Genomic DNA, 23,833 nt, shown 5'->3' with positions numbered 1-23,833 from the left:
AACTGGAGATGGACGCGTAAGAGGCCTATAGGTAAACTAGGCAGCTGCTAATGATCTGCACTCAGTGCAAAACAACTAATGTACGTCTGAGATTCCGTGAATACGCAATGTCGCTAGCGCTACGACTAGTGTCCCGGCAAGTCGTCCGGGCCCGGTGTTGCTAGACCTCTGCGAACGTAAATTTTCGTAGCGTTCCCATAATTACATAGTAGTAGCCACAGCACGGTTTCTGACTATTAGCAGCTGCAGTCAATCCACACAATGCCCTTTGATAAACGGAGGGGGGGGGGGGGGAGAAAGGGCGTTAAGCAAAGTCGCGGTTTCACCGCCACCTACCTTTGCATGACGAAGCGTATCTGCCTTTTTCAACTTAGTGATGGCGTGTATTTTTTTTTCTTTTTTTTTTGTATGAAGCAACAGGCACGACTCCTCGCGTATGCATAGAACGAAAGAGTGGATCGCGCGGCCGAGCTAATGAAAACCTTTTGATGCGACCGAGACATCTGGCCTCTAACGACCGAACGAAAGGCAAGGGTGTGACAAGCGTCGGCGACACACTCGAAAGAGCGTCACAGTGAGCGAGTAGAACAAAACAAAACAAAATCTGCAGCCTGCAACGATTTCTCTTGACTCATTTATTGCGACAGGCAACAGCTGACATCGCTTTCTTCTCAACGACAAGGGAAGTTCGTGCGGATAAACGCAAACGTTCGGCGAGATTTTCATACCCAGAAGCTGTTCCTTACAACTTACGGGTAATTTAGGCAACTGATTACTATAACCATCCTTAAAAGCAGTCATACTGCTTTGCAAAAGAAAGAGAGGAACGAGAAAGCACTTTACACTGATATTCCGCAACTAAAGAAAAGGTGTCATACTGGCGCATACGCCCACTGATCATTACTCCTTTTATCGCCCACGCAAAACAGCCAATCACGTTACACCTTGCCAATGTTGCTCTATGTCTCGCATGTTCTTAGGACGGTGAGATTTCTTTCCGAAAATTGTGCTCTGTGTTAATGCCAGCTGTGTTCTTGGTACGTTTCGAAATGCTACATGCGAAGAACCAATACCTCAACCTCAATGAATGTCGACGCGCACCTCCGGATGAAGCGGCAACCTAAGCGTTCTCGCTCTTTATTTCCTTCTTTTCGTCTCTTAGCCCCTTTCCCCTGTGGTGGGTAACAAGCAGGACACACGCCTGGTTGACCTAGTACAAGGTCAGCTAGGTACTAGTAGCACAGTACTCTGCTGCCTTGCCTTTCTCTCGCTCTTTCTCTCTCTCTCTCTTGTGAAATGCTTCTATTCCGACTGAATTCATCATATGGGTATAGTCTGTAGAAGCAGTTGGAGCTCGTGTAAAGGCAGCAGGAGCCGGAGCTCAGAACATGTCCACGTCAAAATAGGACACTGGCACTGCTCACATGAGGGCAGGTCATCAAGGGGCTTTAGGGAGGTCAACACCACCGCTGTTATTTATACTCCGGGGCATGCCGGTATTCGGAGCGTGAGCATGTGAAAATAAAAGGTGTTAGGACAGTGTATGTGATATCTGCACAAATCTGCGTCACTAATTTTGATACAGGCTCGATCGAAAATCGGAAGCCGAGTAATGAGAGAAGGCGTGTAGCCTGTCAGCAGTAATAGCAAAGTATAGGTGGCAGACTTACGTATAAGGAGTAACCACCCCGCCTGCACTGCATGTTGTGTTTTTTTTTTTCTGTTTATGTAACCAAATGTAACAGGATTACAACACAGAATAACGCGCACTACCAGCCTTTCTTCTTTCTTTTTCTCCCGTAATGACGGAGTCGGACAGCAACAACCTGCAACCAACCGAACAGACGACAGACCAAAAACCGCTTCAAACGGCGTGCTACTAAACTGTGAACACGCTTTAAAAAGAAAAGAAAAAAACGCCAGGGTCGTAGAAAGACGCCGCCGTCACGCGAAATGATACAGATGAGCCGAAGACGAGACAGCAAGGCAAGGGTAGGCACAGGCTGCAATTAGCGACGCGACAAGCGGAGGTTGCAAAATAGAAGAAACTCGCGCTTCCTGGGCTAGCGAACGCTGTTAGGGTGCGGGCACCTTGCCAGGAAGAAAAGCAGACGACATGACCGAGCGGCAACCGGTCGGCGCAGCGCCTCGCTCCGCGTAGCGTACAAGCCCCGGCGGCTGAGGGACGAACTAACAAACCAAAACAGACGGCAGAAAAAGTTGATGATCAAGAAGCGGACGTGGCCGGTGGTAATGAATGGGTTGGCGGGAAAACAGCGGCTTTACCTTTTCTTCTTCATCTTTTTATCCGTCTCCATAAATAAAACGCAGCACGATGTCTCGCGCACACTGTCGAGCTGCACAAATTAGAGAAAACATGGGCGTTGCTTTGTCAAACCCATTCGTCACGTCTCTGGCGTGTCTGGTTTCTTGCGAAGTCTTTGAGGGGGAGTCACGTCGAGCTCCACGCAGTTCAGCCGCCGCCGACTTAGATGTGGACAATCAGTGCAACCAGCTGCTAACGGAACAACACGCGATCTCAACTTCAAAGTCGTACGTCTGTCAAAAAAACGGTCACGTCGTTATTGTTTCTCTCCACCAGATATCTTGAGGCTTTCTTGCCACGTCTGGTACGCCGCCGCCGTAACATGGAATGTTGTCGACAATGCAAAACAGCAAAGCCTATCAACCGACGCGCTTAACACGAGATAACTGCACGCACCAAGAACAGCGGCGCGCCAAGGTTATTCGAAAACTGGCCGCGTTCAGAGACCGGCCAGATTCCGGTCCCACTGGCATTGGAGACCGCCGAAGCGAGACCGCTCGCCGGCGCAAAGTTCAGTCACGCCGTCGATCAAGATCGTGCGTCGCAAAAAAGGGGGCCTCGATTACGCTTTCACCAACCTTCCACATAACAAGATAGGCCGTGGCCATGATCGACAGCTTCGCTTACTACAGCGGACGCGTTTATGAACAAGACCGTTTCATTTGTCGACAATGAATGGCGAACTGCTGCCAACACACCGGCTTGAAGATAGCGAAAGCCTGCAGGAGTCACCGTCAAGATCTCTGCTCACAGAACGAGTGCAGGCGTTGTCGAATGCCGCAAATCGCGGCAGTTGCGGCTGCAATGCACCTCAAACACGCACGGCGTTGCAGCCTAAACTGCCTTCTGCTCGGCCGAACCACGCAGAAGGCAGGTAAAGAAACATAACAATAATAATGGCACGAATTCGAGCTTCAAGAAGAAACCAATGCAAATTGGTTCAGCTGTTTCGAAACGTCGCGGCCACAACAACAGAAGCCCGCTCGCGAACACTTTCGCATACGTGCCCATTCATTTCCGTCTGCTGACTCGAGCTTTAAAAGTGCAATCACCTCGTTGCAGTTCTGAATGCAAATCGCCGCTGACGCTACATGCCTATGAGCCGTACAAACGTCTTTTTTTTTTTTTTCCTGAGTTTGCGATACAAACGTCATCGCAATATTTTGCACGAGAGAGCGCGTTAAGAACAGAATTCCCAACTCACCTTTCAGGCGGTCATGAAGAGGGCGACGTTCACGGTGTACGTCAAGCCAAATATCCCCGCAAGCAAAACCTTCACACGGACGCCGAAACCACGGTATCCCGAGCACCACAGGCTAGCGCACGCACACACTTGCCACACGCTCTGACGGCTGTCAAATCGCACGATAGGCTTAACCGGAAGGGCCGCCGGCGGTGTGTCGGTCAGCAGGGGCGAATTCGCCCGCCGTTCCTCTTCAACAGCGCACGAACGACACCCGAGGCTGTAGTAGTACGGCTAGAAAGCAAGCCACCGCGAAGGCGACCACGAGCGGCGGTGTAGTACGGTGCGGCGAGACATTCCAGGCGAGTCGATGGAAGCAAATCCCTGCGCGTTCTCGAGACGAAAGTCGGCCGAGCCGACGTATGCGGGGGTAGCCCTGCGCGGTAAATGCGAGGAGAACTTGTCTGCATGCACGCCGCATGCACGCACACGGCTCCTTGCAGCGAACTTCGCCCAGCTGTTTCGCGGACACCTGTGCATACACACGCGCGAGTCAACGCGAGTTGCTAGACGTCAAAACAAAGCACCGAGGTGCACCGCCCACTTGCGACGTCCGTTTTCTCCTAGCGGACACTGTTAGAAACTCAACCGCAAACATCCTCATTATTTAGGTTTTCTTTGTCCTGCTGCGAATATAGTGTTATTTTTTTTTACTCTACTGGTTATGGCTTTGCTAAGCGGGTTGTCTTGTTTGTTTAGACTACTATAGCTCCTGAACTGATCGCCATCACTAAAATCTCGCAAGCCGCAACATGGCCTTTGAGATTTGTTGGCGCGCGGTCTCGGAGGCCAAGTGTTTAACGGCATGGCTTATGCAATTTTATGCAGATGACTCGGCATAGCTACGAGAACAAAGAAGCAAATCATCATTGCGATCACGACGTGTACCTATCACGCCTATGTGTACGCGTCAGAAATAAAAGGCCATAAAGGGCGCAACGTATCCAAGCACCTACAGCAAACCTAGCCCTCCTTTCCTTGCCTTGTCTAGCTTTGTCTGCCCGCCCAGCGTGATGATCATAGATGACCATATATCCTATCGGTAATTTTTTGTTGAAATGTCCACCCACAGATGAGGCGTCACGCAATTTACTCAGTGAGACCATTGTGTGGGACAAAACGCACAGTCGACTGGATAGGAAACCGCCTGTGTACTTATTTCCATCGCCGCTATTCCGGAGGCGTTATCCAGTCAATGCACGCTTCAAAACAGCCGTGAGCAACGCGCATAATTAAACTTTATCGCTGCACATCATAGTGAACTAGAGTACCACACATGTTAAGCACATGAAATGCTTTTAGTTCCCGTTGTCGGCGACCTACAAGTGACCTCGAACAAAAAGCCGGAGCCGTTATCCGGGCACTCAAACGAGAACATCCGGGCAACCAGTCAAGACCGCATTACATACGCTATAGTTAATTTCCCATACAAGTCACAAAAAATATTGATTCGGAGTTCTTCCGAATGTTCATCACAATATACCGTTCAAGCTGTACAACTTCGGTGAAGTTTTATTTGCCCTTTCCAATAGCGACATTTAAAACGCAGGCACAGGGCACTACACTCTTGATCGTCATCTCTTCACGCTGAGTGCTCTTTTTTAACGCCAGCGGTCCGTGAGGTCCGCGGCGTGCCGCGAATGGCTGGTTGACCGAGACGATGATTGCCAGAGGCTCTATCTGTGACAGGAAACTATTGCGTCCACATGTACCGGCGCACTGCAGTACGACGGGGTGCGGTGCGATGTGGTGGGGTGTGCCTTTGCCAATGTGCACTGCACCCATTTTGAGATTGTGTGGCTAATATCATCTCCAACCAATCAGCTTTGCCGGTAGCCATTTCACGCTTACGCATCTACTCTCATTACAGGAGAGCCACCATTTTTCTGTCACTTATTTATTTATTGATTTATTTCGAAATACTGCAGGCCAATGCTATAGGCCCAAGCAGGGGTGAAATCATGCATTCTTATGCACTGAAAGTATAAAAGCGTGCAATTTCAACAGCAGACAGATACAAAACACACACACACAAAAATACATAAAACACAATTTTAGCAGGTAAATAGACGTTCTAGTGCCCCAGTAAAATGTTATGAGGAAAAACCAGATGGCGGTGACGAATTCCACTCTTGCACTGTTCTAGAGAAAAGGCTGTATTTAAAACTGTTAGTTTAGGCAAAAATTGGAGCAGCTGCATGTACCACTCTTTTCTGTAATGGCTTCGGTCCTGGAAAGCATTTAACAAATAAATAAATAAATAAATAAATATAGCACATCCAACAGGCAGCTTTAGAGCTTTTCAGAAAATTCTCGCAGTGCGGCTTACGTACATTCTGGATGTCGAAATCGAGCATGCAAGACACATGCTCCAGCTTGTAATTGGTGCGAAACAGCCGAATGTACCAGTTATTAATGCGGAGGTACGGTGGCGGTAATGTAGTGAGAAACTCTATGACGGTGGCTATAACGGGGGAGAGGGGGGGGATTCTTGACCTTACGCCCACAGCTAGCTTGCCCACGCACGACCACTGACCACGTGCTACTTCACTGGACCCAAATATGTTTCCGGTGGTCATAGATAGAGTTTATTCTGGTGGTAATGAGCTGAAAATAAGCGTCGACTTCTAGCGCCTTAATATTGCGCAATTCTAGGCAAGATTGCACGGCAGCTTTTTAATTATAGTGCAGCTTCTGTTTGTGTCACTTGCCTTATTTGGAACTTCTACAAATATTAACGGATTACGTACCTTTTAACTGGTTGTGCAGTGGCACAGACAAAACAACAAGGTGTAAAGGTGGACGAATCGTACATTTCCGATGGTTGATGTCCCAGGCTATGACAACTCGTTTAGTTCCAACGGTATCTCATGTTCGCACTGTTTCAGGCGTTCAGACGTATGCGCAGCCTCACACAGTCACAGGCCTTATTTTCTAGTTATTATCTCTGCTGTGTGAACCTTCTATAACCTCACTAATAAAGTTCTTCGTCTTCATTGATTGTGGCACAAACTTATCGCGGTGTCTCGTTCCAGCTAGGTTGTCCGCGCGTAGCCTGCGTGTCGTCTGTTAGGAAGCAGTAGGATAGTGTCGTCATACGACTAACACTTGGATACCCATGATTAAAAGAAATGCTATGCGATGGCTTTAAATGCCCTTAGTTTTAGACATGACACGGGCATGGCAAGTTCACTTGTTTCAGCGTTCTTCGAAGGGTCTGCCAGGTAGTTAGAGCGCGACCTCTGAGACCGACCAACGTTTTCAATCTCGGAGGCCATAATTAGAGGGCGAAGCATGCGAGCGCTGCTTTAGTCGACCCAGATTAATCCAATCCAACCCGATTCGCGTCGTCGCTCATGTCCGCACCCGCAAATGGCTGGGGGCAACTTGTACCGCGAATACATGAAAATCTGCAGCGCTTGGCGTGCTGATCCCGCCAGGAGCGGCAAATGCCTCGGCGAGTTCGTCCGGCGTAGGGTGGCCGAAGAGTTCCGACAGAGCGAGCAGACCATCGTGCAGGACCCTCAGGAGTGCGAGCGTCGGCTGGACAGCCTGCGTGCCCTTGCCTCCGATCGGTACGCCAAGCAGTACCCGAGGATCTCCGTGTCGTCCGCTTTGGGGCTCACGCGCGCCGAGTGCTCCAAGCTGATCGTCGAAAGCCTGCACACAGCCCAAGGCGTGAAGGAGGACCAATCGCTGCTGGAAAGGCTGAAGGAAAGGCTGTCCTTCAAGACCGACATCCCCGAATCGTCGCCTCCGGAAAGCAAGAAGTGAATCGCGAGCGCGGTGATCGCGACAAAAAAAAAAAAAAAAAAAAAGCAATACTTTGTTTCGTGTCCTGCTACCCGGTGTCGCGAGCGCCGGAGAGACGGTCCACGACACGCGACCATGAAGGCGAGCTACGCCTGCGTTCATTGTGGTGAGATGCAGCAGCAGCTCTACAGGAGCTACGGCCCCGACCTGCTAAAGTTGTCCCGATGCGTGAGTATCCCATTGTTTCACGCTTTCAAACAGAGCCCAGAGGATATGCACAGAGGAAGAAAGCGTGTGGCGGACCCGACTAATGTGATCTGTTATACGAGTCGTATTTGCTTGTAGGCGTCACTTCATCTGGAAAGAGGGGTTTGTACCATTAATCTGTGCTGAAAAAAAAAAAAAAAACGATCTGCAGGACTATATATCATATCTCAGCCGTAATTGATGGTGGAACATGAAGTGTGGGATCTCTTTGACAATGGACCATACTGTTCATTCAGTGACAAAATTCAACCCGAACATATGCCACCTTATCGCACAGTTAGGCATTCTTTTGCGTTTTGCAGTGAAGCTGTGATGGCCTGATTATTCTGTGGGCCTTGTGACACACTACACACCTCTGTACCAACCAGAGTGGCCAGATTCCAGCCATGTTCAACATTTGCGCCACCATATTGGGCTAGTGAAGAGCTCCGGACAGATATTGGCTATATATATGTAAAGAAAAAAAAAAACTTAACGTAAGGAAGTGTACTGCCATATCGTCGGCATGGTCTCTATGTGCATTTCGCTGATCCCATTTTGGTTTCCCTCCTTCACGTTTGAAAAGCGTGTGGGGTTTCAAACGTGCCCTTGGGACAAAGGAACGGCAACACAGTAGTGCAGACAATCACAAGGGCGTTTATTGAACCTGTTATACCCCATTCTAGCGAGCCAAATTATCGCCCATAGACATGGTGATGGACACTCGGCAAATCGACGAAGTCTGACTCACCGCGACCGGATAGCCAGTGAATATGTTCGCACCCTTGCCAGACACCAGAGCTTAATCACTGGTGTACACAGTCACGCGAACGGTGGTGCGTTCGAATGATCATGTTCATCCATTCCGGTGTCCTGCTCCTAAGCCTTTCGCAGGACGGTCCCACGAACGGCCAGCAAGTGCGGGAAACGTACACGCAGCTGGCTGGCCCCAAGACAGAAAAGAAACAGGGTTACTCAGGCCTTTTGCGCCCGAGTAACCTCGCCGTTGGGTCACATTAGCAGCATGACGCTCATGCCCTTGTACTGATCTGCAACTACACCGACCACCAGTGGTGCCCAGCTGCATGGGCAAGCCGGATTACAGGAGGTGCAAGAACCATACGGACAAAACAACATCAGGAGACGCATGAGAGTCAAGCGTCCCCATAAGCGAAAGCAAGACACAGGACGATCAGACGAAGCAACGACTTTCAAGAGTCAGCACTTTGTCCGCTCGTCTTGGGTCTTGTTTCGTTGCGTGTCGGCCCTAGCGCTACCCTTCAAACATGAGGAAGTACAAACCCAGCCAGTTTCTCTTTCCTGCAGACAATTGACCCCTTAAACTTAGCTGCGACCACCTGGGGACTGATGTCTGTTCTAGTTAGTGAATTTAAGTCAAAATTAAATTCTGGGATACTTTCATGTGCGCACGGTGCCCAAGCATTTTTGCATTCTGCCCCCATACGAATGCTGTCACCTCAGACAAGACCGAACCTGCAGCCCCGGGCTCAGCAGTGAAACGTTACAACCACTGGGTCCTTCCTCAGCAATGGGTACTTCCTCTAGTTGGCTCTACAGCTATGTGCTCACATGCCTTTGAAAGGAATATGCATCACCTTAGAAATTTTGTCACATCTTGTGATAGACATATGTCCAGCTCCCACCATCCAGGGAAGTGGTAATAACCATTGCTTACTGGAAGGAACATTTCCTGCATCCAGGAAAAAAAACATACCTTAAATCAGACAGACACAGGAAAGGCCAGCTGGATGTGGGCTACACCTCTTAACGCCATTCTGAGTACATGCTGTGGTTTTGTGTCTCTGCATTTTTCTTCAACTATGAACTGACCAGCTCAACAAGCTGTCCATTGCCACTGACATTCAAGGGGGGGGAGGTGCATTCTGTAAATATCCACCTAGCAGACATAGGTATCCATTCTTTTCTGCTGCTGGCTGAGCAAGGGTGTCCTTGCCCCGTCTCCTCTTTCATGAGAAGGAGACAGGGTGCCCCCAGCCAATCAGCACTTCAGCAACAGTGCAATGGACATGTCCACTAGGTGGATATATACAGAATGCACCCTCCCCCCTCTCCCAGATATCTTCCAACTTGTAATTAGACTTCTATTGCTTTCTTTTATTTTTTTACAGTCCCGTTGCAATCATGTGGTTGACGAGTACATTGAGATGGAGTTCTCGATTGTGCTGATCGACGTGGTGTTGCAAAAGCTGGAGGCATACAGGCACATCATCTTCAACGTCGGAATGGGGGTAAGTGCACACGTCCTGCTGTGTCTCATAATTCGGCAGAAATTCTCAAGATGATTAACTGTCTTGGCTGCATGTGTTCCAGAAGCTGTAGCACTCTTTCCACTCTTCCCCGTTTTCGACAGAGGCCTTGGAAGATTGCCTTGCTCTTCCTGCTTGGTGAAGCCCTGGAACACTGGATGTCAAGGCAACAGACGCACAAGGCTGGTTATGACTTGGAGTGGCACTTCTATATCATCTGCCTGTTCCTCACTGCTAGTAGGTGTCGACAATGTCTTTCTATTTCATTTCTGTTCTTTTGTAATGGAGCGTTTGAACAGTTCAGTTGGTAGCGTCTGTTCGTAATTGAGAAGGAAGGTCACGCAGAGCAGGAACAGCTGGTTGCCCGAACGGCTCGCGCTCGTGCTAAGCACTGGCGATCCGGCTGGCCCACTGGTTCCACTGCAGGCACGGAACAGATGATCTGGCTGGCCTTGTCCTTGTGCTCTTCTTCTTCATTACAATTTCTTTTTCTTTTTTTTACACTGCTCATCTACCCCCCCTCCCTGCCTTTGATCTCCGTAATGCCCGCTGCGTTTATCTCGCTGGCTACAGCGTACTTGGGTTTGATTCCTGTACACGGAGGCCACATTTCGATGCAAGTTGAACGCAAATATGCTTGTGTTACTCAGATTTAGGTGCACATTAAAGAACCCCAAGTAGTCAGAACTAAATCAGAGCCCTCCACTTCGGTGTCTCTCATAACAAACTGTGTAGTTTCGGGACATTGAATCCCACAATTTGAATATGAATTCTCTGACTGAAGTTCAGGTCTCGGCATCATGAATTTACCTCTCTTTTGACTTCCATTTCAGTTAGTAATAAGCAATAAACAACCTTTTCCTTTTTTTTTTTCTGTTACTGTGACAGAAGTTAAAAGCTCTAAACTTGCTGTGGCTGTCTGTCCGTTGTTATGCTATCATCATCACATACCTGCGAACTCTCCTGAATTTTTCATAAAAGTTCTGAATTTCCATGCATTCTTCAATTTTATTAATGCTGTGCTGCATTTCATGAAAAGGTAAAATTTTCTTTTTTTTTTGCGACCAGCACTTCGGATGTCGAAAGATGATGTGGCACAAAATTGCAAAAAACACATTAAAAAAGCAATTGTGATATGCTTGCACAGCTTTTTTGTGGAAAGGGAGTATAGTACCATGCACCATAGGGGCACTTGCTTGAGGCAGGTTTATTCAGTGCAGTTTTTGAAGCAGGCCAAACCGGCAAAGAACGCCCATGTGCCATGCATTGAGTGCAAGTTAAAGAACCTCAGGTGGTCAAATTTAATCTGGAGTCCCCCACTACGATGTGCCTCATAACCATATTGTGGTTTTGGTACGTAAAGAGATCGCAGGATTTAATTTTAAATTGGCATTAGCAGAGTCGCTGGAAATGTCACTCTTATCTGAAAACAGTGTGCTGCTTGTCAGTCTCTACTGTTGCGAGTTTCTTGCTGCTGCTTGTGTGGCTTTGTCTAAAAGTAAATCATGTAAAGTGCATCTTGGTGCACACCTCCGAAACGTGTACACTCGGGGCATTAAAAAAAAAATTGTGCGCTTTTTTTTCTTTTGCTGTTTTGTATTTTAAATAGCGTGCACCAACTCACCCAATCTCAGCCTCTCTTGGAATAAAATGCAAATTTGTAAATTTGTCTAGATCATCTGATACTCACCCATGTGAGTGTCAGATGGTCTGCTCAGACAAAAATTCTTTGTCTGTTGATGGTGGAGGGGTGTGGGTCATTGCCATTACAGTGAGGGTACAGATATATCAACGTTTTCCTGTTTATTGTTCCAGTTCCAATGCTTTCAGTACAACGAAGTTTTTATATAAGCGTTTACATCTTCACTGTTTAAAAGCTTATTTGTGTCACCCTTCCAGGTAATGCAGTCTTCATTGCAATGGTCATCTTGCTCACGAGTCTGTGTACACGCTGCCTTTGTGATAGGTGAGTGCGCAGTACCACTGTATGTGGTACTGCATAGACTCGTATAATGATTGCGCTTTGTTTTTCCAGTATGTTTAAAAAAAAAGAAGCAGGGTTACTATGGCTATATTGATAGACAGCATTTTTTTTTTCCTGCTTGAATATTTCTCAATTCTTCACCTGTTTGCTTTTATGAAGATTTGTGCAGACTGAAGTGAAGTAACTGAAATAACCACAGCTACGAAATGCATTTTGTGTGCAACGTAACATATTATGCTTGTAAACTCACTGTAATACGAGGCAGGGTAATAAAACAAATATCTCTCAAGACAGATAATACATTTTGAAATTGTGTTCATAGATTGTGTGTCAAGGCCACCTTTTTTATCTTGTTCCACTCATTTATTGTTCTGGAAAATGTGGGTGTTCATAGCATGCATGCGGTGTCTCAGTGGTGCGATTCATAGGCAGTGCTCCTTTGTCGGCCATTGTATAGTGCTGCATAAGTGGAACTGTGAAACATATCGATAGTGTTATCTATGTTTATTAGTTGCAAAGATGTGCATGGATGGCAAGCTATTGCTTCCGCTGACTGTTGTTTAAAAGGCTGGATGCATGTTATCCTCTCAGCGCAACCCCATAGCTCTGCTGTAATGAGAGAGTGAAAATTTCTGGCTAAATCAACAAATAGAGGAATGACTGGCTTGTGCTGCCTGTATATTGTGCTGGCAGTGTTAGCCCGACGTAGTGTCTTAATAAAAAAAAAAGTCAACTCTCACCTCTGCAAAGTATCTTCAATAGACTATGTTGACAGCTCTTAAGTATTGCTCTCTTATTTTCCACAGATGACCGTATAGAGTGTGGGGTTGGGTCTGTCAGTAATCCATAGCTTTCAGTAGACCAGAACATTAATAAAGCAAGCAAGGGGCACACGACTTCATCACTGTGCTTCTTTCTTTTACATAGCAAGTTGTACTTAGTGTTTCCACTGGTTTGTGAAGCCTCTTGTCTGAAGCCTTCTGTGTCACATGTGCCTCAGAGATCTGTGCCGAGCTGGCACTTTACTTGCACTAGCAAGTTACACTTAGGCTATGTTCACACTTGGTCTCGGAGCAGGCGGAAGCAGAAAAAAGCATGACAAAATCCGCCCGCCTAGGCGGAAAAGCGGGTGGAAAACCAGGCAGCAAGCCCGATCGGTCTTGGACTGATTTTTTCGCCACGACGAAGCGGAAAGAGGTTCCGCTTTACCGGAATCTGCACTAGCATGTAAACATCCGGTCGTAAAATTTAACATTTTCCATTATTCATTGTCTATATTTAGGAAAAGCAACTAGCTAAAACTATCGAAACTATGTCTTCTTTATCTTCCATGGTAGACGAAAGTTGACAACACGTGCAGTTGCGCGAAATGATGGCTTTTAACAACTGACAAGTCAATGAATGAACGTATGTCTTGAAATAGTGTGCTGAACAGCGCCACCACGCGGACAAACGTACGCAAACTATATGGATGTGGGCGAAAGCGGCAGTGGTTTCTGCTGCAGTGGCGAAACAAATTTGAACATCTTGTACATGCACGGAAAAGATTTTCCGCCTGCTTGCAGTTTTCCAAATGTGGACGTAGCCTTAGTGTTTGCACTGGTTCATGAAGCCTCTTGTCTGAAACTTCTTACGTGTCGTATGTCTGATCGCACACACACAAAAAGGTTGAAAAAGAAGCAAAGGTGTGCTCCAAAATCTCGGAGACAACAACTATAATTCATCGAATGCGCACTAAGTGGCATCGCACTTCCACGCTGCAGCAAACACAGAGGCTTCACCACAACAAATATATCTGTGCCTTGCTAGTGCAAGTTCATCCACGCATTTCAGTGGCTCCATGTGCAAGAGAAACCTGAACTTGCTATCACTAGTTCTTTCACTTGCAGTTCCATGCAAACAGCCTTCCTTTTTTTCTTTGTCTTTTTACTCTTGTTGAATACATACTGGTCTGCTGAAAGTGACGTGAAAAATTTCTTGGCACAACCTGTTGTCATTTCGCAGGACATTGCTGGCACGAGCCGTGGTACTGGGCAGCTACGGAAAGCTGCTGGCACTCCCCGCCAACCTGTGGGGGTGCGACCGCTATCAGTCGCAGCTCTTCCTCGCAACCTTCTTCCTGTTCTCCCAGGTGCAAGCCTGTAGAGGTACCTGTCTTTCGCCTAATTCCTAGGCGACCTTTAGTATGCCCTGTTACATACCTGTGTTGTGGGCGTGTGTGCTGAGCTCATTACTCGAGCTTTCTTACACGAAAATCCCAAGGACATGTTCTTTGTCTGCCTTTGTCTAGATAATTTTTCTTTTTCATGCTGAAAGTTTTAAGCTTTGGATTACCAACTAGCACAGATGAGTGGCACATTGGTGGTGGGTTTGTCTGTTAGCATTTTCTGTATCAAGGCTGTTATGACTTGCACGTGGCTTTGTCTCCTCAGCGCTGTTTAATTTCTTTGGTAGAAAAAGCTTACTAATCTTTTGAATTTCAGGTCGTGTCAGAAGAGAGCATGGTTGCATACAGATGAACCTCAGTACGGAAATATAAGGAATTATTGGATTTAACGAAGTAAATCCAAAACATTTCTCACTGATACCAGCATGTAGCAAATACGTGCTTATAACGAACATTAAATATAATGCAGGTATTTTTATGATGGGTCAGACTTTGTCATAACGAGGTTCGACTGCATTAGCCAAGCCAGGCAGGCATCCACTTACATGTTACCTTTAATGATGAAGTATTGAAGCATTCACTGACTGTGTAGCTGAACTTCTATGGATGGCCAGTGTTTTAAATGTTACACATACTTTGTGGCATAATAGTTGTGCGGAAACCCGCAAGGTGAAGAGAAGTAATGAACGGAAAATGAGACATCCACCCAAACATACCTAAGTGCTGCAAAAGAAACCTATACAGGTTCCTCGAAAGAAAAGCTTCGCAGTTGAAGAAAAATTCGTTCTGGTCCGGGACTTGAACCAGGGGCCACCACCTTTCCGGGGCAGCTGCTCTACCATCTGAGCTAACCAGGCGGCTAGCAGATGGCAGGCGAACTTGAATTTATCAACAACTCAGAAGCAAAGGCAAGAGTTTGACGTAATAGTGAGTAAAGAAAAGCGAAGCTTTTAGTGAACCTTTTCTTTCGACGAATCCGTATGGGTTTCCTTTGTAGCACTTAGCTACGTTTGGGTGGATGTCTCATTCGTCTCACGCTGAATGTCTGTGACCATAACAGAAATGGGACGTTACATTTTGATGTCATAGTCTGTGCAAAGAGAGAACACTAAGCACACTTAAAGGGGCCTTGGCTGAAACACATATATAGCTAGTCGCAGAATGGCCTCGCTGCTAAAGGATGTCGTCTCGCAAATTTCATGCCGCAAACATTTTTTGAATCCTTCAACTATAGGTGGAGTTATTGCACCGATACCCAGCTTCCCCTATCTTTTCGTCTCCGCTAGCACTCTGGAAGCTACACAGCAGGGAAGCCAAGAGGGAAAAAAGCCCGGTCGAGAGTTGACGGTTGCAGTGGCGAAAAACTCGTCGTGGCACCTCATGACAGCTGTGGTAGACTGCGCTACGCAGCACGCCACTGCATAGGTGCATATTAAAGAACCCCAGGAAGTCAGAACTAAATCGGAGCCCTCCACTTTGGCATCTCTCATAACGAACTGCGCTGTTTCGGGACATTGAATCCCACAATTTGAATATGAATTCTGTTCTGACTATTTTTGTATACTATTTATATACTATTTTAATAGTATACTAAATGTATACTATTTTTTCATTTAACTCGAAATTAGCAATTACGTGTTACTAAGAATGCTCTCGCAATCACAACATCAGCCAATATCATTGGTTGGCCAGCTGCTTTTGATGCGATGGCATTGCAGAAGCGAGGGAAAGCAATTTTTTGCTGCGTTTGTCGCAAGATTGTAAATTCTCTGCTGCATCCAGTGCAGTAGTATTTGGTTCACATGTTCACAGCAGCCTCTATAATAGATTGATTATGTTCAAAAAGCGTTTCAGGACCCCTTTAACAAAGCATCCTAAGTTCTTCCATGCCAACTGAATGAAAGCTTCACGAAAAGATTAATATTGCACAGTGAGTGGATCTTTCTGTATTCTTTGGCACACGCAGCAGGCTCTCATTGCTGATTGGCTGACATGAACCTTAAGCTTTTGCTTCACTACATAATAATACGAATTCACTACGGATTTAATAACACAGAGTACAGTTGAGAGTTTGCAATGCTTTCAGTGTTTGACATTATAAAGTTTGTAACATTTTTGCGGGGTTTTCTTGCAGCTGTTACTGGATTGGGACGTCTCCAGACAGCGGCCATTGTGTTTGCCTCCTACAGTTTTCAGCGGAGCTTGAACATTTGGGTGTCCCCCTTCCTGTGACCGTGAACAGTAGCTCACCAGCCCTTGAACGTCTGTGCTAAGGAGTCTTCAAGTGGAGTCACCATTGAAGCACTCACCCACAGAGCCACTCGATGATGATTGATGAAGTAGACTGCGAGTGTTCCTTTCAGATGCATTGTTGACCTCCCGAGAATTTGAGTGACTAGCACATCATTTCAAATATAGCGGACTGTTAACTTACCAGTCTTACACGTGTCTTCTTTTACGTCATTCACAGGATCTCTACAAAGGTACAAGTTCTGCAGCATTACTAATTGTGTGCTTCATGTCTTAACCCTATCTAGACCGAATTTTTTTCTACGAAGGGAGAACTTTATATCATGCACATCTGAACAACAAAAGACAGAAAATCTTTTAAACTTCCTCGAGTTCTTGGCAACTGAATTGAAGGTTTTCTTTTTCTCATGAACATGCAAACAACTCAATGTGTTGTAAGCAGCATGTGTCCCAGTATGGGTACCCACATTTGTACACCATCACTTTGCATGCACTTGCACACAAACACTTGCATGCATGGGTGCTTGTCTGCAAGTACAAGCATGTATGTGAGTTTGTTTTTCGTACACTTTAAGCTTTTACCAAGATGGATTTCCAACTGGCCCAACTGCAAGTTCTTCTTTGCCAAAAGTGACAGCAGAGTGGATTTAGGATCCAAACTCCTACAGCATGTATGCCCAGCTTAGCATTGAGGGGTGTCATCCAGCGTTGCTCATCACCATGGATTTGTAGGTGTGAAGCATCCTATGAAACGTCAAGTGTGAAGTGGTGCACTATAATGCAGCCTTAGGAGCGGGCAGTTCGTTACTTAGATTCAGCTTTGCTAGCCTCCTCGTTTCCCATGACTCATCTCGCAAGGCACTCTGCTACAGATATGTGACTGAAATCTACTTGCAATCAAATTTAACATTTTTCATACTCGGGGTCCCACTACTGTTATGATGTTTCTTGCACGAAGTGGTGTTCTCATGAGCGGGAAATCCACCTTCCCACTGCAAGAGAAGCACACAATCATGACGACATCACGATTTCATCAGGGAACGTCGCCAGGGAGCGTCGGGTTGGGTGAGAGTGTGCTTCATAGCAGTAAAACATGTTCAGTAAGAACGAGAGCTGCAAAAGGCTATCAAATGGCCAGGGAGACATAAGCGCCAAACCTCAGCGCCTTCGTCTGCTCAGCGGCGGCGTGCAAGCCTTACCGGAAACAACATTGTGGGTGGTCCCTTCATTGATCCCTGCGAGAAGTCCTCCCGGTGAATGGTGCAAAAGAATGAAAAAAGAGTAAACACACCTTTACTGACTTTTACGTAACACAAATTCAGATGTACAGGGACAAAGACTTGATGAGTTCTTCACGAGTTTTGTGCAGCCTGGACTTGAAATTTGCCTGTGAAGCAAAAGGTAGCTTCGATAAGTATACACATGGTATTTTCCATTTTTAAATAAGATCTGCACATTTAACATCACAAAGCCCAAACACCATTCCCCATGTAAAAAAGAAACGTGAGAACAACTTGATCACCTTTACTTCTGGACACAGAGGACTACATTGGTACCAAAAGAACAATGAGATGGTATTTGAGTAAAAAATCATGTTCATTTAGGCAGCACCTTTTAAAGTCTCAATTCATGTGTGCGATGACCCACCGATGGGTCACTTGTCATATTCCTCTGGTGTGTCATGAGCCACCGGTGTTTTGCCAAGGGGTTTAATTCTGGAGTTTTACGTTCCAAAACCATGATTTGATTATGATGAATGCTGTAGTGGGGGACTCCGGATTAATTCTGACCACCAGGGGATCTTTAATATGCCACACAATGCACAGAATATGGGCATTTTTGCATTTCGCCCCCACTGAAATGCGGCTGCTGCAGCCGGGATTTCATCCTGCGACCTCGTGCTTAGCAGCACAACACCATAGCCACTAAGCCACCACGGCAGGCCTCGCCAGGGAGTTGTGTTCCTTTGAAACTTCCTCAAGTTAAAGAGAGATGGTGGCCCGACACGTATGATCAGAAGCAATAAGAATTTTCCTCTCCGTTCATTTCTATAAAAAAAGAAAAAAAGCACTTGTGCGCTGCAGAAAAGCCGCAGAGGGAATGACTGCCTTGACCCATGTCACAGCGAGTGTGTTAATCAGTATAGTAATTAATTAGTCATTGGTTTGCTGAGCTACACGCAATGGAACTTTGATCCAGTGTGGCGAAAACACTACTATGGGCTTCGAATTATGTTTCCCATGCCTAAGGTATCAAAATAAGCGTGTTCAAGATGATACATTTGGCTTTGTAGGCCTAACTGGAGCTGACAAGTCGGCTTTTTCACAATCTAAGGTACAGTGCAACATAAGGTCATGTGTCGTCCCTACTGGCATGTTCACAATGAAGCTTTTCCTTCTTAAAACGTCTTGATTGCCATAAGATAAGCTTTGCCTGTATGCATTCAATACGCTATGTTGGGCGCTATTTGAATGAGTTGCTTTAATGCGTGCACTATACATCCAAGAGGGTGGCAAGTTTAGCTCATTGGTGGTCCACAATTAAAATTAAACGGGCAGAGATATAAGGTTGAATGGGACCGTGTTTACTCTGCAGATGATATGGCCGGTACAACCAGTATAGCCGAACATTAGATTGACCCCAATGCATCGTCTCTTTCGTCTTGTTGGGGACCGTCGTCTTTGTCCCTCTCATGGCACCGTGACAATATGAACAGCAGTGTGTGCCTGCCTTTGTTCGCCTCGTGCACATGTACTCTGCCTACAGTCAGTCTATGTGCACCAGAAGTAAATGGCATGAAGTTCCAAGATCAAGGTTTACAATCATGCAATTGCATTGCTTCAAACCCTTAACTGCCATGAGAAGTTATAAGAGTTCATGAAAAGTGCAGATATTTTTCTTCTAAAAGCTATAGTAGCAGAAATTCCTATAGTGCTCTTAGTGCTCCTGTTATGAAAGATGGCGAAAGATATTCTGTATTATTTATGCATAAAAATTACAAGGTAGTGAAACCTTTTTCATGACAATTAAAAAAAATTAAATTATGGGGTTTCACATGCCAAAACCAGTTTCTGATAATGAGGCACGTCGTAGTGGAGGACTCCGGAAATTTCGACCATCTGGGGATCTTTAACGTGCACCTAAATCTAAGTACACGGGTTTTTTCGCATTTCGTCTCCATCGAAATGCGGCCGCCATGGCCCGGATTCAATCCCGTGACTTCGTGCTCCGCAGCCTAACACCATAGCCACTGAGCAAGCACGGCGGGTGACAATTTAATTTATCATCACCAGTTAAGGGTTTAGGAATGCTTAATAGCAATGTTAAATGAGTTTTGACTAGTAACGTGTTGTTTCAGAACTTTGTTTTCATTCACTCAGTGGAATAAGAATGTTGAATTATTGTGAAAAAAAAATTGTCTTTGAAGATCAAAGTTCTTTTTGAATTTCAAGGCAGAACTTCAGAGCTGGCACAGGAGTGCGACACCATGAATAATCTAATTGCTCGTACGTAAGTCGTTCTGGCACAGCAAAAGCTATTGAAATTTGTTTCGTTTAATCTTTCTTTACCTTACAATACAGTGTAGCCCCTCCCTTACTAGTAAACAATTAAATAGGCCAAAGTAGACACTGTCGCAATCAATGTCACTTATTGTGCCTCCTCTCACAGTAAAGAATGGCTTTCTTGGCACTGTAGAAGGGTTATTTACTAATATAGTTCGAAGGAATGCTAAAAAGAAAGATTAGCTGAACTGTATTATTAAATATGCTTCTGCAATACCAAGAAAGACACACTTCCTGTGAGAGGAGCCTTGCTAAGCCAGAAAATATGCAAGAACAAAAAAAAAAAAAAGAAACACTGGCAATGTCATCTTGATATTCCGGCACCAACTCAATGTGATATGATTTTTGACGGTGTATGCTAGAGCGTAGTCTATTTTTTAACTATAAGGCGGCGTTTATTGTATCCTAAAGGATCGAAAGGCTACGTAAACGAGTTTTGAGGACTTCTGCTGCACCAGAGTGTCCCAAATACAAGAAGATGTTTTGAAATTTGTAATGTCACACTTGCATACTCAGAAATGGTTTCATCACAACGTTCAAGAAATGAGACTGTGGCCTTAATTTTCTTCTCTAATAATCAACCTATTACTACAAAGTTAATGAAAATGGAGTTTAGAAAGAATGGTCTGTCAATCTATAAGTGTTTCTCTTTAGCATGCCAGAGTTGGAAGCACACCAGGTCCATTACTGTGCTTGGTATGCATTTTGCTTTCTCACTAGGTTGCATGCCACTGCCATTTTGTTAGAGAGCCGGGTTCCGTTCATGTTTTGAATGCATGTCACGTGCAGTTGATCTCTCAAGTTTTACAAGAGACTGCAAAGCCCAAAATGCACAGCTAAAGGGGCCCTGAACCACCCCTCGGGCTTGGAGAAATAACATAGTCCGCGGGTAGCATACGCTGTTGTGAACATCTCAGCCAAGTTCTGCTGTCGTACGCGGCCCTTGGAGCTCGCAAGCGGAGCACGAAGTCGCCTTTTTCTCAAACGCTCTCGTTTCAAAAACCCCATGCTCCTCGCTCTTTTCTGTGTGCTTTATTTTGTCATAAAGCACACTCCAATACGCGGCTGCTATTGGTCGCTGCGCTTGGCTACACCGCGGCCACCTCAAGGTGCCGCCACGAGTCCAGTGGCTAAGCGCATTGAGTTTCCTACAAAAATTACTAGAGGGAACTCTGGCGCTGCAGTCGTTGTCCTACCATGGGAATGATGGGAAGTACATGGATTTGTCTGATCTTTGTGCTTGTGGATTCAGACGTTCTTGTAACTTCGTATATTAGGCTATATAAATCTTATTGCAGTATCTTTCAGCGCAATCTATATTCTTCGAAGTGCAGAAGACGCCGGGAATGCGTACATTTGGTATTAATTGCAATGATTGAGCTTGTCCAGGTGGCCAAATCGAAACGCGCCAAGCGTTTCAAGGCACTGGCATACCCACGATAAATTCATAAGGGCGTTTCATTCGCTTGTGGATACATGTGTCCGTGGCTTAATGGTTTCAGTATCAGGCTTCTGTGCTAGAGTCCCTGTGTTCGAATCCTGCTGTAGGGCAATTTCAATTATGTTTATTTAATGATTTATTACGCAATACGCTGTTGAAAATGACGAGTTTCTAAAGTCACAAAGCCGTTTGAAGCCAAAAAGGACGAAGTTTAGGCAAGTCCATGTACTTCCCATAATTCCCATGCTGGGACAACCGTTCTCATTGCAGCTCCCGTAGACACTAGCGCCAGAGTTCCCTCTAGTAATTTTTGTAGGAAACTCTATGGCTAAGCGCACTGCGGCTCTCTGAGGACAGCCGCGTTTGGCTTACGTTTAGCACAGCAAAGGCACCAAAGCGAAAACTTGAACTGCGCGCCACGGTGACGTCTCCGCCGTACCCTTCACAGTGTGAGGCATTGGAGGAGAAAGGGGAGTACAGCTGGGAGGCCGTGTTTGCCGATAACTCCGCTTCTGCTCAACGTATAGAGGTACTTTTTTGCGGCAAAGTGGTTCTAAAATAGCCTAGCTTGACTTCAAATGTCTTTCTCCGCTTCGATAAGAAGTGGCTCGGGGCCCCTTTAAGCTCTGTTTTAGTATGTGTTGGTGACACACTGGCCTTCTATTCAATGTGTTGCATCAACAAACTGTGCGGAAATTGAGCATTTACACAAAATCCTCGCTTCAAGAACTTTTTCTGAAGTTGACAGTGCTTTACATACTAGAATGTAAGCAGAAAAGGGAGAAGGCAGCGACTTACATGCAGGCATGGCAGTGACTTCAACAGTCACAACGCTGTTGATGCCCAGGTTGGCAAGGGTTCCACGAATCAGACCACACGTGAATGCCAAGTACTGCGAGGAAGGCACATTTGTTTCAAGCTTAAGATGGTTGATCGCCATTTAATGTCATAGTAGTAGGCCATGCGCCTGTCAAATTCAAACAAAATCATGGGCATTTGCAGCAGCGTTTGTGGGGGCCACAAGACGGGAATATCTTCAGTGCACTTCGCCTTTCCTGTGAAATTCTCTCGCACTCACGATAAAGTGGATCACATCGATCAAAAGTGGCAATAGTATATCGCCATGACCATACTTTTGAGCAGCAAGCATCACTGCAAATCCTGATACAACAAGGAACTCGCTCGCTTTTCCAGGTTGCTACGGAGGTTTCTAGACTTAACGCTAGGGCCTTCCAGGGGCTTGACATCCGGAGAATGAAACAAAAGCGTTTCCTGAACGATCGCCACGGGTATTGTTGTTGACCACCTGCTGTGACTAGAGGAGATTATTCGTTGCACCAAGTACCAGTAAGACTGGTGTGATGTGAGCTCCTGCTGTTTGACTTCTGCAGAACTGCCTTACGAAGATCATTGGTCTTGGGGAAATGGCCTGGTTTCAGCTCCTGCTGTTTGACTTCTGCAGAACTGCCTTACGAAGATCATCGGTCTTGGGGAAATGGCCTGGTTTCAGGAGAGGCGCTGGTTTCAACAACACAGTTTCCCTCATTCTTGGTGGGGTTGAGGGAATCGAGGCACCGCATCCCTGGATCTACGAAACGGACTGGAAGTCCCTGAACATTTCACCCAGTCCTCTGTCCACCAAACTGACAAATTCAATAACGACGAACGGTAACCATAGTGAAATCTGAAAGGCCCAACGTTTTCTTTTTCTTTTATTTCTTTTTAAAGTCAGCAATTAAAGCTCGAAGCTTACCTTGGGTGCCATCTCAATATACTGTTTGTTGTTGGACAACTGCGTCAAGAACCGGAACTTGTTATCGTGTAGCACGTAGACTCCCTGTATCAGAAAACAAGGCAAATTAAATGAAAACTAGCCAACGCGCTACGCAATTTTCACAGGGCAACTAAATTCCTGTAACATACGTGGTGGTTTGTCCTCAGGTTGTCGATCTGTTTCTTGTACACCGCAGACCAGAACTCCTTGCAAATGAATTTAATCACATCCAGCTCGGTCTTGAACCGGGGCCAATCTTTGGTGAGCCTGCGTGCACACAAACGGTTTCGAAAAAGACCGTCCTTCCTTGGATGCATTGTTGAACTAAGGGATGCGGTTCACACGGGCGGCCCAATGCACCTTACCTTTCAACCAATCGATATCCAGTTGAGAAGCCGATCTGTTCCAGCTTGGTGACCGAAGCATCCTGCGCGGAAGATAAGCTTTTGAAGACAGTGCGCCAATGCCAATACTTCAGGGAGGTGGGAGACACCTGGCGTCGTTAATAGCGCGCAATACAAGCGTCGTTATTCGATACGCCTATCTCGTTAAGCTGAAGTACGTATTTGTCGACGCCGTGGTGCACTCACCCTTTCCGCAACATCGTCGTGGCAATAAATAGAGTTTGTCATTTCCATGAACAAGAACTCAAACAACGCGTCGTCCGCCATGTTTCTTTTCGTCGTCTGCTAAGCAAACCGCAGAATGTATATATTAATAATTGTTGAATTAGAAAAAAATATATTACGATAGCTACTGAAAATAATCTACAGCATATATTTTTCAAGTGTGGTACAA

General features: G+C 45.9%; 4 protein-coding genes across 4 annotated transcripts in view; 2 read left to right on the top strand and 2 right to left on the bottom strand.

Moving 5' to 3' along the window:
- Positions 1-4,095, bottom strand: part of LOC142588871 (uncharacterized) — a 517,173-nt gene extending 513,078 nt beyond the window's left edge. Inside the window, exon 1 of the mRNA XM_075700690.1 lies at positions 3,531-4,095. The gene's annotated coding sequence lies outside the window, so the exon portion shown is untranslated. The remainder of the gene's footprint in view (positions 1-3,530) is intronic.
- Positions 4,096-6,900: 2,805 nt separating this feature from the next.
- On the top strand, positions 6,901-7,348 carry LOC142588040 (ubiquinol-cytochrome-c reductase complex assembly factor 2). Its single transcript, XM_075699482.1, has one exon. It carries the CDS (start codon positions 6,942-6,944, stop codon positions 7,341-7,343), a length of 402 nt encoding a protein of 133 aa, XP_075555597.1. The 5' UTR covers positions 6,901-6,941; the 3' UTR covers positions 7,344-7,348.
- A 14-nt stretch (positions 7,349-7,362) lies between these two features.
- Positions 7,363-16,440, top strand: Arv1 (ACAT-related protein required for viability 1). The gene is made up of 6 exons (XM_075699481.1): positions 7,363-7,550; positions 9,719-9,838; positions 9,961-10,093; positions 11,756-11,822; positions 13,845-13,987; positions 16,142-16,440. Exons 1-6 carry the CDS (start codon positions 7,458-7,460, stop codon positions 16,237-16,239), a joined length of 654 nt encoding a protein of 217 aa, XP_075555596.1. The 5' UTR covers positions 7,363-7,457; the 3' UTR covers positions 16,240-16,440.
- A 1,088-nt stretch (positions 16,441-17,528) lies between these two features.
- Positions 17,529-23,735, bottom strand: Trs33 (trafficking protein particle complex subunit Trs33). The gene is made up of 6 exons (XM_075699480.1): positions 23,626-23,735; positions 23,401-23,462; positions 23,185-23,302; positions 23,015-23,098; positions 22,060-22,153; positions 17,529-17,644 (listed from the first exon to the last, which is right to left on the bottom strand). The coding sequence occupies exons 1-6, from the start codon at positions 23,704-23,706 to the stop codon at positions 17,610-17,612; spliced, it is 474 nt and encodes a 157-aa protein (XP_075555595.1). The 5' UTR covers positions 23,707-23,735; the 3' UTR covers positions 17,529-17,609.
- Positions 23,736-23,833: the final 98 nt, after the last annotated feature.

Source organism: Dermacentor variabilis, chromosome 7 (assembly GCF_050947875.1).
Source record: "Dermacentor variabilis isolate Ectoservices chromosome 7, ASM5094787v1, whole genome shotgun sequence".
Taxonomy (NCBI): Eukaryota; Metazoa; Arthropoda; class Arachnida; order Ixodida; family Ixodidae; genus Dermacentor; species Dermacentor variabilis.
The sequence above is the reverse complement of the archived record's forward strand: the minus strand, read 5'-3'. Positions and strand labels throughout refer to the sequence as shown.